At 46.1% G+C, this 16,242-nt stretch overlaps 1 protein-coding gene across 2 annotated transcripts; it reads right to left on the reverse strand.

Moving 5' to 3' along the window:
• Positions 1–1,956: 1,956 nt before the first annotated feature.
• On the reverse strand, positions 1,957–6,582 carry LOC100350399 (glutathione S-transferase kappa 1). 2 transcript variants are annotated; one of them, XM_002711957.6, is made up of 8 exons: positions 6,390–6,582; positions 5,935–6,016; positions 5,640–5,768; positions 5,249–5,349; positions 5,063–5,098; positions 3,404–3,520; positions 2,937–3,030; positions 1,957–2,257 (listed from the first exon to the last, which is right to left on the reverse strand). In XM_002711957.6, the coding sequence occupies exons 1-8, from the start codon at positions 6,459–6,461 to the stop codon at positions 2,208–2,210; spliced, it is 681 nt and encodes a 226-aa protein (XP_002712003.2). In that variant the 5' UTR covers positions 6,462–6,582; the 3' UTR covers positions 1,957–2,207. The 2 variants fall into 2 exon arrangements, with proteins under 2 accessions (XP_002712003.2, XP_051704966.2); XM_051849006.3 differs by lacking the exon at positions 1,957–2,257 and adding an exon at positions 2,449–2,808.
• Between the last annotated feature and the right edge of the window lie 9,660 nt (positions 6,583–16,242).

A 16,242-nucleotide genomic window follows, 5' to 3' on the forward strand; every position in this document is an offset into this window, starting at 1 on the left:
CTCAACAGGCTAATCCTCCGCCTAGCGGCGCCGGCACATCGGGTTCTAGTCCCAGTCAGGGTGCCGGATTCTTTCCCGGTTGCCCCTCTTCCAGGCCAGCTCTCTGCTATGGCCCCGGAGTGCAGTGGAGGATGGCCCAAGTCCTTGGGCCCTGCACCCCATGGGAGACCAGGAGAAGCACCTGGCTCCTGCCTTCGGATCAGCACGGTGCGCCAGCTGCAGCGCGCCGGCCATGGCGGCCATTGGAGGGTGAACCAATGGCAAAAGGAAGACCTTTCTCTCTGTCTCTCTCTCTCTCACTGTCCACTCTGCCTGTCCAAAAAAAAAAAAAAAAAAAAAAAAAAAAAGACATAATAAGATCACACAATTTAGTTTCATCTTTCCCCAGTAATTTTACATCTTTAGAATTTCCAGTGCTCTTAAAAATTCTTAACAGATACAATTCCTAATGTTTATGAAACATTACCACCTTAATGTACCATAGTTTATTCAAGCAGACTATTAGATGTTTAAGTCATTCACAATTTTGGATATCAACAGGAAGCCTCTTCCCTCATACACTTGTCTACTTATGCTTTGGGTAGGTTTGATCTATGAGAAGCTTTATTTATTTATTATTTTATTTATCGGAAAGACTGGGTTATGGAGAGAGGTAGAGATGGAGAGAGAGAGGTCTTCCATCTGCTGGTTCACTCCCCCAGATGGCCGCAACAGCCGGAGCTGAGCTGATCTGAAACCAAGAGCCAGGATCTTCTTCCAGGTCTCCCACATGGGTGCAGCGGCCCAAGGACTTGGGCCATCTTCTACTGCTATCCCATGCCATAGCAGAGAGCTGGATCGGAATAGGAGCAGCTGGGACTAGAGCCGGCACCCATATGGGATGCCGGCACTTCAGGCCAGGGCTTTAACCTGCTGCGCTACAGCGTGGGCTCCTATATTTTGTTTTAATTTGCCTTTTTTTTTAAAGTTTGTACATCTTCCCATATTTTTATTTATATTAGCTACACAGGCAACTTCAAGATGCTGTTACACCAAAAGAAACTTCTCTTTATTTCCATGTTCCACAGACTTTTTGTACTACCTTCATACATGTCACAAAACTTTGAATAAAAGGAAGTTTTGGCAGGTAAAGATGATTCGACATCATGGAAGATGCTGAAATCATGGGAAAGGGGAGTGAAGATGAAGACTGGCAGTGGTGGGGGACTACGGGGAAAATGGGGCATGGAATGAGAAAGGCCAGGGGAAAGGAGCAAGGGTAAGAGGCCAGCCGCTCCTCAGCTTCACAGCAAACCAAGGCTCTGCACCTGCCTCCCAACAGGTGTCCAGGTGCGGTTCCAGTTTATGATCAAGGAGTATTCCCAGAGTCAAACAGTCCTGAAACTCTGGGCATTCTGATTACTGCACAGTGGACACAGACAGAGGCAGTGACTTTGGACAAAGAATTGAGGGAGAAGGAAGGCTAGAGATATGTGAAAGGAGAGGCAGGTTATACCAGGCCAGGGAGAGAAGCACTGGGCTTTTATTCCCAGGAGGTGAATTGTGGGCCGGGGGAGGAAACTCTGAAAGGGTAAGCGCTCCCCCAGGTCAAGGCATAGCCTTGCTCTAGTTCTGCTGGTCCGGTGGCTGGACCCGTGGTAAACATCTGAGCACACACCTGATCACACTGTGGTTCTGCTACCCCTCTCGCTGAACCTCCGGGTCCCTGCCTACCTCTATCCGAGAGACAATAAATGGCAACCTGTTCCATTACAAGTACACTGGACTTGGTCTCCTGTCCTTGAACAGAGACCAAGGGAGTTCACGGGTGAGAGAAAGGGCCGTGTTTCCTGCTCCCTCCCACAGGCTGTTCAAGACAGGCTGGGGTTGGGCTGTCTCTCAACCCTTCGAGTGGCCAGGACATCATGCAAGAGCAAGGACACTCCACCAACACGGAGGCACACACGGACTCGGTAATGGTTTTCCTAACAGCATAGGTTTATTCTGAGGAGAAGCAGAATCTGGGGCTCTCCAAAAGGCACTTGTGAGGCACAGAAGGCAGCCACAGGATGAACGGTAGACAACTTTGCCGGCATCCCCGGGGGTGGCGAGAAGACGGAAAGCCCACAGGGCCACAGGGGCTACCTCTACTAGACAGAGAAGCCACGGCGGAGGAGTGGTTCAGCCGAGGGCCTGTGCTTCTGAACCGTGAGCTTCCCTGAGCAGTCTCAAAGTCTGGCACTCAGGACTGGAGGTGCAGGGCCCATCCACTTCTCTCCTGGACAAAGAAATTCACAGATGATCACGCACTGTTCTTAGGTGAGCAGGGTTTTCTAGGAGAAGCCCTGTTTGGCATCAAGGAGCAGGAGGGCTCCTTTGTTTCACAGGGGCTTGAGGGCTATGGTTGGTGGCGAAGGCACTCCTCCCCATTCAGCTTTTATAAAAAATGGATCTATTATTCCATATATATTTTTTTCTCTCTCTGATTTTATTTATTTATTTGAAAGGCAGAGTTATACAGAGAGAAAGAGAGAGAGAGAGAAACAGATCCTCCATCCATTGGTTCATTTCTCAAATGGCAACAAAGACCAGGGTTGGACCCAGCCAAAGCCAGGAGCCAGGAACTTCCTTTGGCTCTCCCACATAGGCGCAGGGCCCCAAGGACCTGAGCCATGCTCTGCTGCTGCCCAGGTGCATCAGCTGGAGTTGGATCAGAAGTGGAGCAGTTGGCACTTGAACTTGTGTCCATATGGGATGCTGGCACTGCAGATGGTAGCTTAGCCCGCTGTACCACAGCACCAGAAACCCATTCAGCTTTGAGCAGCATGCCTGTACAAGACCATGTTGTTGGAATTGCAAGGACATTCTTTTTGCTCTGAACCTCTTCTTCTGTTCACATGGAATAACAGGGGTGGGACTGGGATCACAGTTAGTTAGGTGTGGAACTTTTAACTTACCCAGCAGGTGCGCCAGTAACTCCATGCGGTCAGAGCCAAATAACATGTGGGTCTGGCCATCCACGTGAGCCACGGTGACAGGTAGCCCAAAGGCCTGCAGAAAGCAGTTACAGTGCAGGGAGGAAGACGATGGAGCAGGTGCTATAGGGTTGGGGCTGAAGCCTTCCAGACAAGTACTGTCTGGGCTCACAGAAGCAAAGCAGCCAGAGGTGACTGATACGAGGCTCCATGGCCTCAGGTGCAACTTCTGTGTCTAAGTCTCAGATGTGTTATGCTTCCCTCACCATCTATCCCTTTCCCTTCCTCCCCCTAGGCTCAGGCAGAAGAAGGGGGAAGAGGAGGGGCGTCCGGGAAGACACAGGGAGACGCAGGCTGGGAAGGGGCCTTTTGGACAGGAAAATGGGACACGGCCAGAGTGTCTGTCTCTATCTTCAGGGTGTGGGTTGGGAAGACACACAGCTGCTCACCCCATATCTGCAGGCTGCCTCCGTGGTCTCCATGAGCTGGTTCTTCACCTGCGGTGTGGCTGTCTTCTCTAGCAGTGCTCGGGCGTCCTCTGCAGACATACCAGCCCTCTCTGCAGCCTGAGGGCAGGTGGTGGGAGGACAGCCATGTCAGCGTTGTGGGGCCTGGGAGCTCTGGAGAAAACTCGGGGGTTTCCATCTCTGCACTAAAGTATTCTTGGCAATGCCTTCATCTGCCACAAGTGTGGATCTCTTCCTTTAGCCCAAACCTTCAAATGAGTGGATGCAGCAGAGGGTAGTCACTCACAGAAACTGAATGTGGGAGTCTTGGGGAACAGGTAGCCTGACCGCTTCCTTTTACAAATGCCCACAGTGGGAGGGGACACGTTTCTTGTTCAGAGGTACAGAGCCTGTCTTTAGCAGAGCCAATGCTAGAAGCCAGGTCCCCAGAATTCAAGGCCAGGGCACTTGTGTTTCCTATTTTAGAATTCTGTAGTCTCTCATGCTGTCTGAACCAAGGGTTGGGCCCTAATCCCAGGAAATATCCTGGGACCTCACAAGGATCCACAAGGCTGCAGCCACTGCCTGGCTTCCAGGGAATGACCAGGCTTCATTAGGGCTTGTTGCTACTTGGGGCTCAATGGTTCTCATGAGAACCTTCTTGGGCAATTTTGAAAATCCCACCATGCATTCTTTTCTAGAATGTTTGCATCAGACTTTATGAGGGGGTGAGGCTAACACACAGCCTCTGCAACCTGACATCCTAGACCCGGAGGGGGACGCATGCAGCCATGCAGTCCATGCCAGTGAGGCGCTGCCACTGACCTGGCTAAATGAGGATCGTGTCCCAGACCAAGCATTCAACAATGGATAAAGAGAATGGTCAGGGACAAAAAATAAGGCCAGAATGAAAGGCCACGCAGAATGGAGAACTATACCTTCAAAGAATAAAAAGTGGCAAGGTAAATGATTATTATGTAAAAAGCAGATTAAAATTTACATATATAGTTTGCAGGAAAATGACACTGAAAGATGTATTAGCCAGTTTTTGTACATGTAACTTTCGTGTGATCTGTCATTTTATATATTGAAATTGAATGTGCTCCACTGTTTTTTTTTTTTTTTTATAAACTGGAGGAAGAATATTGTAATGCATTGCCTGACTTAATCCCGAAGAAAAATTCCGTTTTTATGCTTCTGTCTTTGGCTGACGGACAGGTCAGTGTTCAGAGCTCATTCCAAGTGTTCTCACTCAGCTCCTGCATTGTTCTTACATGGTCAGTTGTCTGTTTTGGTTTTAGCCTATTTTTAGTCTCCTGCTTTCTTTTTGCCTGTGTTAGTGATGTTTTTGTTGGAGGGCTTGGACACTCGTGAATCCATCTCTTCCCACCTGGGGCTTCTGTAATCATCTCTCCCACTGACTTCTTGTATGAAATACATGCGACTCACATATTCCCCCTTTTCTACCTCCCTTTCCAACCAGGAACTAGTCTTGAGAATTCTCTTCGTTCCAAATTTTCAGTAATATCTAAATTAAACAGAGATATGCTTTCTTCCCAAACCACTGTGACCTCTGCCATGACACATTAACTATATTTGAGACTTTGCTTTCCTCCAGGCAACTCTGTATAGCAGCAGTGGGGGTATGGACAAGACACTCACAGCCAGGATGCTCTGGGGCTCCGTGATGTCTTCATCCTGGGAAGAAGAGAAGGCTCAGCAGGAAAGGGGTGGGAGCAGAGGCTGAGAACAGGGGAGGGCAGGGCATGATTTTCAGAAATGGGCTGGCGAGGGTCAGGGATTACCCAGTCTCCCTCACCCCGGTGGATCCCAGAGCCCGGCCCTCACCCGTGACCAGACGCGCATCCACAGCTCTCTGGACACCTTCTCCAGCAACTCTGGGCGTTGCATGCTCAAGGCAGTGAGGAATTGCATGGCAGACACACTTCCTATGTGCAGAGACACCCGGAGGAGGAATGCTGATGGAGGAATACCTCCCTTGCCCTCAGGACTCCCGGGCTCAGCTGCCATGGCCTCTCACCCAGGCTTATCAGGATTGCTTTGTCCTGCTGCTCCTCCCTGCTGTGTCCCTACAACCTGCATCTCACCCAGCTGGGATCCTGAGCGTCCCGACCACGCTCCATCTAACGCAGGCTCCCAGGCCCCCACTTCCTCCCTTCAATCTCCATCCGAGTGCTCTGCCTTCGACTCGATTCCCACGTGCTTCCCCCCTCTTCACCTTTTTCACGAATCAAAGAGAGGAAATCCTTTGGGCATCGGATGGGGACCTGGAAATGCTCTCCCTGGAGCCTCAGGTCACTTCTCAAGTATTTCCCTTTTCGAGGCAGCATCGCTGGAGACTGGTTTCCTGCCATTGCAGTAAGACAGCTTGGTGAGAAGACCTGAGCGTCCCGGGCGCAGAGGAACCCTCCCTGGGTCTCAGGCAGGGGACACCCAACTAGCCGCAGGCCAGCCGAGGACGGCTCCCCTGGGCCACTGGGATCTCTGGGATCACTCCCCCCAGCCGTTCCTACCGCTGTCTTTCATGATCCCTGCAATGAGGGCGGGCCGCAGCCACAGCTGCACATTCCAGAGCTTCTGATACCGGCACAGCACCTGTGGCGCGAGGAGGGCCAGCGGGTCAGGCCAAGACTGAAGGGCCGGCGATGGCAGCCGATCCGCTGAGGCCCCACGCGCGGGGCCCGGTTCCCGGGGCGCCCTGCAACCCTCCACGCACTCCTGGAAACGCACTCCAGGACCCAGGCGCCGGCGGGCGCTTCCCATGCTCCTGACCCCAATGCTGCCAGCGGGGACGGGGGTGGCTGGACCCCTCCATCCGCTGGAGCTGCACCGTGGGGAACTATATCCTCTCAGGAAGCAAAGGCTCATCTTGGGACCGGGCTCTACCCTGCACAACAGCGCACTGCGGCCGGGACCCCTCCCTGTGCCCTCGCCCCCCAGGCCTTGCCGAGGGGCTTCCGCGGGTCACCTCGAAGCCCAGCCAGGAGTAGGGGGACAGCACATCGTAGAAGAGCTCCAGGGTGCGCGGCGGGGGCTTCATGCTGCAGCTGCAGGCCGGTCAAGGCCAGAGCGAAGATCACGGTGACGAGATTACGGGTCGGAAAGATGGACCGGGAGCCCAGCATATGGAGCCCGGCGGGCTCCGCCCCGCTTCCCGGCCTGCCCGGGTGCACCGCCCAGGGCGCTGGCCGCGCAGCCGCAGTCGCGAGAACCTGCCCAGGGCCCAGCCTGGCGGCGGGGCGGGGGCCGAGGGTGGGCGGGGCGTGAGGTGGCCCAATGGGCGGGGCGGAGGGCGGGGCGGGGCGTGAGGAGTGTCCGGAGGTGCGGCCAAAGGGGGGTGGGCCCGAGGGCGAGGCGTGCGGTGGATCCGAGGGCGGGGAGGAGGGTGGGCGGGGCGTGAGATGGGACCAAGGGGCGGTGCCGGGGGCGGGGCGAGCCGCGGGTGCCCCGCAGGCCGCGGAATAGGCTCCCGGGGCCCTGCAGCAGGTGTGGCGAGCGGGACGCCGGGCACCTGGCTCGCCGCCCTGTTCTGGGGTGGATTCAGGGTCGCAGACGGGGTCTGAGCGTCCTGCAGCGCAGCTCAGGTCGCTGTGCTGCCCTTTGGGCTGGCCCCTGGCCCCCTGTGCACCTCATATCGTCCATCTGTCCTGCAAATGGGGCTGCACACCACCCAGGTCGGGTGGAGTTCTGATGCTCCGAGGGGCTGCAGTAACCGTCGCCTACTAGGACTGCGCCTTGGTAGCTGCGTGAACTGCTTGGGAGGGCCAGAGTAAGAAGTTCCCAAGTTACAGACTTCTTGGGGTCCCTTTCTCAGAGTTTGGCGCAGTGCCTGGCACATACTTGACAATCAATATATTCTCTTTCTATAGAGTGAAATAAAGAGGGACTATAAGGGTGTAGGGAGGTTTTACTGCAGCAATAACTTTAGCACTTGATCCACCTGTTTGCAAATAGTTTATTGCTTTGTATTAGGCTTACATTTACTGCAAAAAGATAGAATTTTTTTTAGTTTTTTATTTTTTTTATTTTTTTATTTTTTTTATCTTTTATTTAATGAATATAAATTTCCAAAGTACGACTCATGGGTTACAATGGCTTCCCCCCCCATACCGTCCCTCCCACCCACAACCCTCCCCTTTCCCACTCCCTCTCCCCTTCCATTCACATCAAGATTCATTTTCGATCATCTTAATATACAGAAGATCAGCTTAGTATACCTTAAGTAAGGATTTCAACAGTTTGCTCCCACACAGAAACATAAAGTGAAAAATAATAGATGATTTTTTTTTAAATGATGATGAAATCAGATCAGACCTATTGTCATGTTTAATCCCAGTGAGTGACTCAGCATTTTAAAAAATTTATACTATGGAGTACTTCTCAACTGTAAAAAAAAAATGAAATGTGTCTTTTGCAACAAAATAGACACAACTGAAAACCATTATACTTACTAAAATAAGCAGTCCCCAAACTCAGATACCATAAGTTTTCCCTGATCTGAGATAACTAATAGAATACCTAAAATGTAATGTATTGGAGTAAAGTGGACATTTTGAAATTCAATGATTGTTTACAGCCCTAGTCTCTTCCTCCATTGAGGAACAGTGTTTTTTTCTTCATACTATTTGTTGAACTCTTTACTTAGTGCAGGGTTAATTATACGATCATTAAGTGAACGGAAAGTAGATCTTTGTAAAAATTAAGAGTGGGAAGGGGAGAGGGAAGAGGAAGAAGGATTGGAGCACGGGTGGGAGGAGTGTAGGGTGGGAAGTATCACTATGTTCATAAACCTGTATATATGAAATACATGAAATTTGTATAACCTAAATAAAATTTAAAAAATTAATTAAAAAGAACTCATACTATAAATATGGCTCCTTATAAATAATGTGATATACTATGAAGATATATTCAAACATTTGTGTATATATTCCTTATTTTTAATTGACAAATCATAATTACGTATATTTATGGGATATGGTGTGATGCTTGACATATGTATTCAATGTGGCATGATTACACCAAGCTAACTAACTTGTCTATCACCTGATTTACTTACCAATTTCAATAATGAGACCCGAAATTTTTTCTCTTAACAATTTTAAAATATAGAGTATTATTCACTGTCATCATCACACTGTGCAATAGTTGTCAAATACTGATTCATCCTATCTACCTGAATCTCTGTGCAGATTTTACAATATCCCTTATTGCTGCCCCCACTCCATTCAGCCTCTAGTACCCACCATACTACGGCTATGAGTTTGACATTTTGGATTCCAAATATAAATTTGATAATGAGGTATTTGTCTTGCTGTGCCTGGTTTATTACAGTTAGTATCATGCTCTCCAGGATTATCCATGTTGTTGCAAAATGACAGAATTTCCTTCTTTTTAAAGGATGAATAGTATTTCATTGTACATATGTACTACAATTGCTTTATCCATCCATCTACATTGAGGAATTAAGCTTCAATGGGAGTTTTGCTGGGGACAACACATAGCAGAACTTTTTTGTGCATAGCCATATTGCTATGAACACACTTAATGAAATTTATACTCATTCTTTAATTTCACCTACTATTCAGCTCATGCAAAATTTCCCTTGCTGTCTCCTTTTATGATCCAGAACCCTGTTAATATGCCTGAGAAGCAGTGGGTGACAGCCCAAGTACTTGGGCTCCTGTCATCCAAGAGGGACAGCCTGATGGAGTTTCTGGCTCCTGTCTTCTTGCCTGATCTAGCCCAGGCTGTTGTGCTCATCTGGGGAGTGAACCTGTGGATGGAAGATTGTCTCTCTCCCCCAACTTTACATTTTAAATTAACTGATCAATCAATCAAACACAATAAGCTGTCACTGCACATTCATTATGATCCCTAAAATAGAAAATAAGAACACCAAATGCTGGTGAGGATGAAGAGAAGTTGGATCTCTCTCTCTCTCTCTCTCTCTCTCTCTTTTATTTATTTATTTATTTGAAAGGCAGATCCACAGAGAGGTAGAGACAGACAGAGAAGTCTTCCATCTGCTAGTTTACTCCCCAAATGGCCACACGGCCGGAGCTGGGCAGATCTGAAGCCAGGAGCCACGAGCCTCTTCTGGGTCTCCTACATTGGTACAGGGGCCCAAGGACTTGGGCCACCTTCCACGGCCTTTAGGCCATAGCATGCAGGGTCTTAATCCACCCAAACGAGGATGGACTGGGTCCGAAGAAAGCTAAGTGTGCCGCTCGCCGCTCGCCCATTCCCTAGCCTCCCAATCCCGGAGACAGTCAGATGCAGCGGGGAGCCAAGTCAAGCAGGCAAGACCTCAGTTTATTGCGTGTGTAGCAAAGCCTTTTAAAGCACAAGATGGCAGGATTACTGGGGCAGGGCATAAGGACCAACCAATTACTTAAAAGGTCATTTTATGGGGTGACTTTTTACAGGACCAGCCATATGTCTGTACCCTCATCATCAGTTGTCGACTCCCCTGATGCTGCATGGCCAATCAGCTTTGGTGGTAAATGACTTTGGGTACCGCCCACCTTACTTCTTTTGGGTGCCATTTTTGAGTTGCCAAGTGTGCCTAATTTCCCTGCAGGCGCCATCTTTGAATTGCCTCCTGTGCCTAATTTCCCCACAATAGCAGAGAGCTGGATGGGAAGTGGAGCAGCCAGGTCTCCAACCAGCATCCCTATGAGATACCAGCACTACAGGCTTTGGCACAATGCCCATCCCAATATGGCGTTTTTCAAATGACATTTTATGAAGAGTAGATCAGTGAGTGCCAACGGTAGGGAGGCGGGAGGGAGGGACAGAGGTGTCTGTCACTATAAAAAGGTACCATGAGGGATCCTTATGTTGGAAATGTGTTTTGTCTTTTTTATGTATTGATTGATTTGATTTGCAGAGAAATAAAGAGAGATTGTCCATCCACCTGTTCACTCCCTAGATGCTTGTCAGAGCCAGGGCTAGATCAGACAGGAGCTCAGAACTCAGTTCAGTTCTTTACCATGGGTCACAGGGACTTAAGTACTTGAGCTAACACCTGATACCTCCCTGGGTGTACATTAGTAGCAAACTGGAATTGGAAGTGGAGCAAGGACACTTACCCAGGCTGGAATCTCAGAGTATTTTAACCACTGTGCCAATGCCTGCCCCAAAATGTGCTACATCTTAACTGTGTGGTGGTTACAGCATACTACATGTAATAAAGTTACATAGAATTAAATATAAACACACCAGTTAATGGATGTAAAATGGGGAAAGCTGACTAAAGTTAAGGAATTTTAGCAATATCAATTTGCTGCCTGTGTTATTGAACTACAGTTTTGCAGCAGGCAACCATTGGGAGAAATTGGATCAAGAGAGTATGTGAAACCTGTGGCATGCCTTATAAAGGATACACAAAAATCTAGAGTAGGAATGGCAGTGACAAGGGAGGACTCTACCTTTCACTTGATACCTTGCTTTTATTGTTATGTTTTTATCACATGCATTATTTTTTTTTAAATTACTACTTGTGTTTGACCCTGTTAAAAGAAATCACCTCCAGGAATTTTAATCGAGAAATACATATACTAAAAACTTGCTTTGGAAACATAGAACAATTTCGTAAACTTGGAATTTGTATTGCAATGCAAGAAAATGGTTCAGTATTGAATCCTAAGCATTGATATAATTATAAATTCCATACAGAATGGATATCATTTATACTCAATGTTTTGGATTTTAGAGTATTTACTCTCTTGTGTTTCATATCTATCTTCTAAGCACATCCTGAAAGTAATTTTATACAGTATTTTCAGTGTGTCCATGTTTTTGACTGTGATCTTTCATGTGAAGTCATTGTGGCATTTTCCATTTGTGTCATGTCACCACTCAAATCATAGAATGCTTTTAAATAAGTGAAATAAAATCCAACCTCTCCTCCTCCCTTACCACCTACTTTTCCCTGCAAGTTTCAGATTTTGGATTAGGGATGGTCAACCAGCATCACACTGTAACTACTGTTGAGATGGGGAGGTGGGAAGAGACAAAGAACAAGTGTGAAATTCTTTGGATTAGAAGAGAGTGTTCTTAACCCACGGCCAGCATCCTATTGAATGGGGAAAAGTTGGAAGCATTTCCACTGAAATCTGGCACCAGACAAGGATGCCCACTCTCACCACTGCTATTTAACATAGTTCTGGAAGTTTTAGCCAGAGCCATCAGACAAGAAAAAGAAATTAAAGGAATACAAATTGAGAAGGAAGAACTCAAACTATCCCTCTTTGCAGATGATATGATTCTTTACTTAGAGGACCCAAAGAACTCTACTAAGAGACTATTGGAACTCATAGAGGAGTTTGGCAAAGTGGCAGGATATAAAATCAATGCACAAAAATCAACAGCCTTTGTATACACAAGCAATTCCATGCTGAGAAAGAACTGCTAAGATCAATCCCATTCACAAGAGCTACAAAAACAATCAAATACCTTGGAATAAACTTAACCAAGGACGTTAAAGATCTACGATGAGAATTACAAAATCTTAAAGAAAGAAATAGAAGAGGATACCAAGAAATGGAAAAATCTTCCATGCTCATGGATTGGAAGAATCAACATCATCAAAATGTCCATTCTCCCAAAAGCAATTTATAGATTCAATGCAATCCCAATCAAGATACCAAAGACATTCTTCGCAGATCTAGAAAAAATGATGCTGAAATTCATATGGAGGCACAAGAGACCTCGAATAGCTAAAGCAATCTTGTACAACAAAAACAAAGCCGGAGGCATTACAATACCAGATTTCAGGACATACTACAGGGCAGTTGTAATCAAAACAGCATGGTACTGGTTCAGAAACAGATGGATAGACCAATGGAACAGAATTGAAACACCAGAAATCAACCCAAACATCTACAGCCAACTTATATTTGATCAAGGATCTAAAACCAATTCCTGGAGCAAGGACAGTCTATTCAATAAATGGTGCTGGGAAAACTGGATTTCCACGTGCAGAAGCATGAAGCAAGACCCCTACCTTACACCTTACACAAAAATCCACTCAACGTGGATTAAAGACCTAAATCTACGTCCTGACACCATCAAGTTATTAGAGAACATTGGAGAAACCCTTCAAGATATTGGCACAGGCAAAGAGTTTCTGGAAAAGACCCGGGAGGCACAGACAGTCAAAGCCAAAATCAACTATTGGGATTGCATCAAATTGAGAAGTTTCTGTACTGCAAAAGAAACAGTCAGGAGAGTGAAGAGACAACCGACAGAATGGGAAAAAATATTTGCAAACTATGCAACAGATAAAGGGTTAATAACCAGAATCTACAAAGAGATCAAGAAACTCCACAAAAACAAAACCGACAACCCACTTAAGAGATGGGCCAAGGACCTCAATAGACATTTTTCAAAAGAGGAAATCCAAATGGCCAACAGGCACATGAAAAAATGTTCAAGGTCACTAGCAATCAGGGAAATGCAAATCAAAAGCACAATGAGGTTTCACCTCACCCCGGTTAGAATGGCTCACATTCAGAAATCTACCAACAACAGATGCTGGCGAGGATGTGGGGAAAAAGGGACACTAACCCACTGTTGGTGGGAATGCAAACTGGTCAAGCCACTATGGAAGTCAGTCTGGAGATTCCTCAGAAACCTGAAGATAAACCAGCAATATCACTCCTTGGAATTTTCCCAAGGGAAATGAAATCAGCAAATAAAAGAGTTAACTGCATCCCTATGTTTATTGCAGCTCAATTCACAATAGCTAAGACATGGAATCCACCTCAAACCCATCAATAGTAGATTGGATAAAGAAATTATGGGATATGTACTCTTTAGAATACTATACCGCAGTAAAAAAACAATGAAATCGGGTCATTTGCAACAAAATGGAGGAATCTGGAACACATCATGCTGAGTGAAATAAGCCAGTCCCAAAGGGACAAATACCATATGTTCGCCCTGATCGGTGACAACTGACTGAACACCAAAAAGGAAACCTGTTGAAGTGAAATGGACACTATGAGAAACGGTGACTTGATCAGCATAGCCCTGACTGTTAATGAACAACTTAATACGTTATCCCTCTTAGTATTTTTTTTTTTTGTCTGTTCTACTTAATACTACTGGTTTAATTCTGTAATTAATACACAGTTATTCTTAAGTGCTGAAACTTAACTGGAATGTGGGAATAAGAGTGGGAAGAGATGTACAATTTGGGACATGCTCAGGCTGACTTGCCCCAAATGGTAGAGTTAGAAATATACCAGGGGATTCCAATTCAACCCCATCAAGGTGGCATGTACCAATGCCATCTCACTAGTCCAAGTGATCAATTTCTGTTCACAATTGATCATAATGAAAGGACTAAGAGTCAAAGGGATCATATAAACAAGTCTAGTGCCTGCTAATACTAACCGATAGAATAAATAAAGGGGAGAGCGATCCAACATGGGAAGCGAGATACACAGCAGACTCATAGAATGACAGATGTCCTAAACAGCACTCTGGCCTCAGAATCAGCTCTAAAGGCATTCGGATCCGGCTGAAAAGCCCATGAGAGTATTTCAGGCACGGAAAGCCAAGACTCTCTGGCAAAAAAAAAAAAAAAAAAAAAAAAAAAAACAACAACAACAAAAAAAACAAAAAACAAAAAAAAACGCCTCAATGAAAGATCTCTGTGAGTGAGATCCCAGTGGAAAGAACAGGTCTTCAAAGAAGGAGGTACCTTTCTCTGAAGGGAGGAGAGAACTTCCACTTTGACTATGACCTTGTCTAAATAAGATAAGAGTCGGTGAACTCAAAAGGCTTCCATAGCCTTGGAAACTCATGACTGGAGCATAGGGAGATTACTGATGCCATAAACAGGAGTGTCAATTTGTAAAGTCAACAACTGGAGTCACTATGCACTTACTCCTCATGTAGGATCTCTGTCCTTAATGTGCTGTACATTGAGATTTAATGCTATAACAAGTACACAAACAGTATTTTTCACTTTGTGTTTCTATGTGGGTGCAAACTGTTGAAATCTTTACTTAATGTATACTAAACTGATTTTCTGTATATAAAGAAAATTGAAAATGAATCTTGATAAGAATGGAAGGGGAGAGAGAGCGGGAAAGGGGAGGGTTGCGGGTGGGAGGGAAGTCATTGGGGGGGGGGAAGCCAATGTAATCCATAAGCTGTACTTTGGAAATCTATATTCATTAAATAAAAGTTAAAAAAAAGAGGATGTGTTCTTTTATTAACAAAAATACAGATATATTTGGGGGCTTTCTCCTTTGTTGTTTTCAATTCTATTTGGTAGAAGGAATTCAGAAATTTCAATCTGGATCATGAGTGTGAGGATTAATCAAATAATTGTTGAGTTTCTCCAATGAAGGTTAAAGTTGGCCATTGAGTTAGGAAAAGGGGATGCTAAAATTTTTGAAGGAAGACTGGGTGGAGCTGGGAAATATGCATGTACCATAAGGGATTATGCCACTTAAACTTGGGAGGAGAACCAGGATGAAGTTAAGCAATTGATACTTTTAGAGAAAATGGGAAAGTGGCACAATTATATTCAAATGTCAGTCTATAATTTTTTTCACTTAAATATCTGTTTTTGCTCACCATAATGTGATCATTAAAAAAGCAGACGTTTACAAGTAAAAATGGAAAGTATATAGATAAAATGTAAAGATTTTGATACATTTTAAGAATGCGTCAGTTCTCTTTGTAATATATTTTTATACATTCAGACATACTAGGCCGGCACCGTGGCTCAACAGGCTAATCCTCCGCCTAGCGGCGCCGGCACATCGGGTTCTAGTCCCGGTCAGGGTGCCGGATTCTTTCCCGGTTGCCCCTCTTCCAGGCCAGCTCTCTGCTATGGCCCCGGAGTGCAGTGGAGGATGGCCCAAGTCCTTGGGCCCTGCACCCCATGGGAGACCAGGAGAAGCACCTGGCTCCTGCCTTCGGATCAGCACGGTGTGCCAGCTGCAGCGCGCCAGCCATGGCGGCCATTGGAGGGTGAACCAACGGCAAAGGAAGACCTTTGTCTCTGTCTCTCTCTCTCACTGTCTACTCTGCCTGTCCAAAAAAAAAAAAAAAAAAAAAAAGACATAATAAGATCACACGATTTAGTTTCATCTTTCCCCAGTAATTTTACATCTTAAGAATTTCCAGTACTCTTAAAAATTCTTAACAGATACAATTCCTAATGTTTATGAAACATTACCACCTTAATGTGCCATAGTTTATTCAAGCAGACTATTAGATGTTTAAGTCACTCACAATTTTGGATATCAACAGGAAGCCTCTTCCCTCATACACTTGTCTACTTATGCTTTGGGTAGGTTTGATCTATGAGAAGCTTTATTTATTTATTATTTTATTTATCGGAAAGACTGGGTTATGGAGAGAGGTAGAGATGGAGAGAGAGAGGTCTTCCATCTGCTGGTTCACTCCCCAGATGGCCGCAACAGCCGGAGCTGAGCTGATCTGAAACCAAGAGCCAGGAGCTTCTTCCAGGTCTCCCACATGGGTGCAGCGTTGGGCCATCTTCTACTGCTATCCCATGCCATAGCAGAGAGCTGGATCGGAATAGGAGCAGCCGGGACTAGAGCCGGCACCCATATGGGATGCCGGCACTTCAGGCCAGGGCTTTAACCTGCTGCGCCACAGTGCGGGCCCCTATATTTTGTTTTAATTTGCCTTTTTTTTTGGAAGATTGTACATCTTCCCATATTTTTATTTATATTAGCTACACAGGCAACTTCAAGATGCTGTTACACCAAAAGAAACTTCTCTTTATTTCCATGTTCCACAGACTTTTTGTACTACCTTCATACATG

The sequence above is a fragment of the Oryctolagus cuniculus genome, chromosome 3 (genome assembly GCF_051225735.1).
Source record: "Oryctolagus cuniculus isolate XC-2025 breed Fujian yellow rabbit chromosome 3, ASM5122573v1, whole genome shotgun sequence".
In the NCBI taxonomy this organism is placed as follows: Eukaryota; Metazoa; Chordata; class Mammalia; order Lagomorpha; family Leporidae; genus Oryctolagus; species Oryctolagus cuniculus.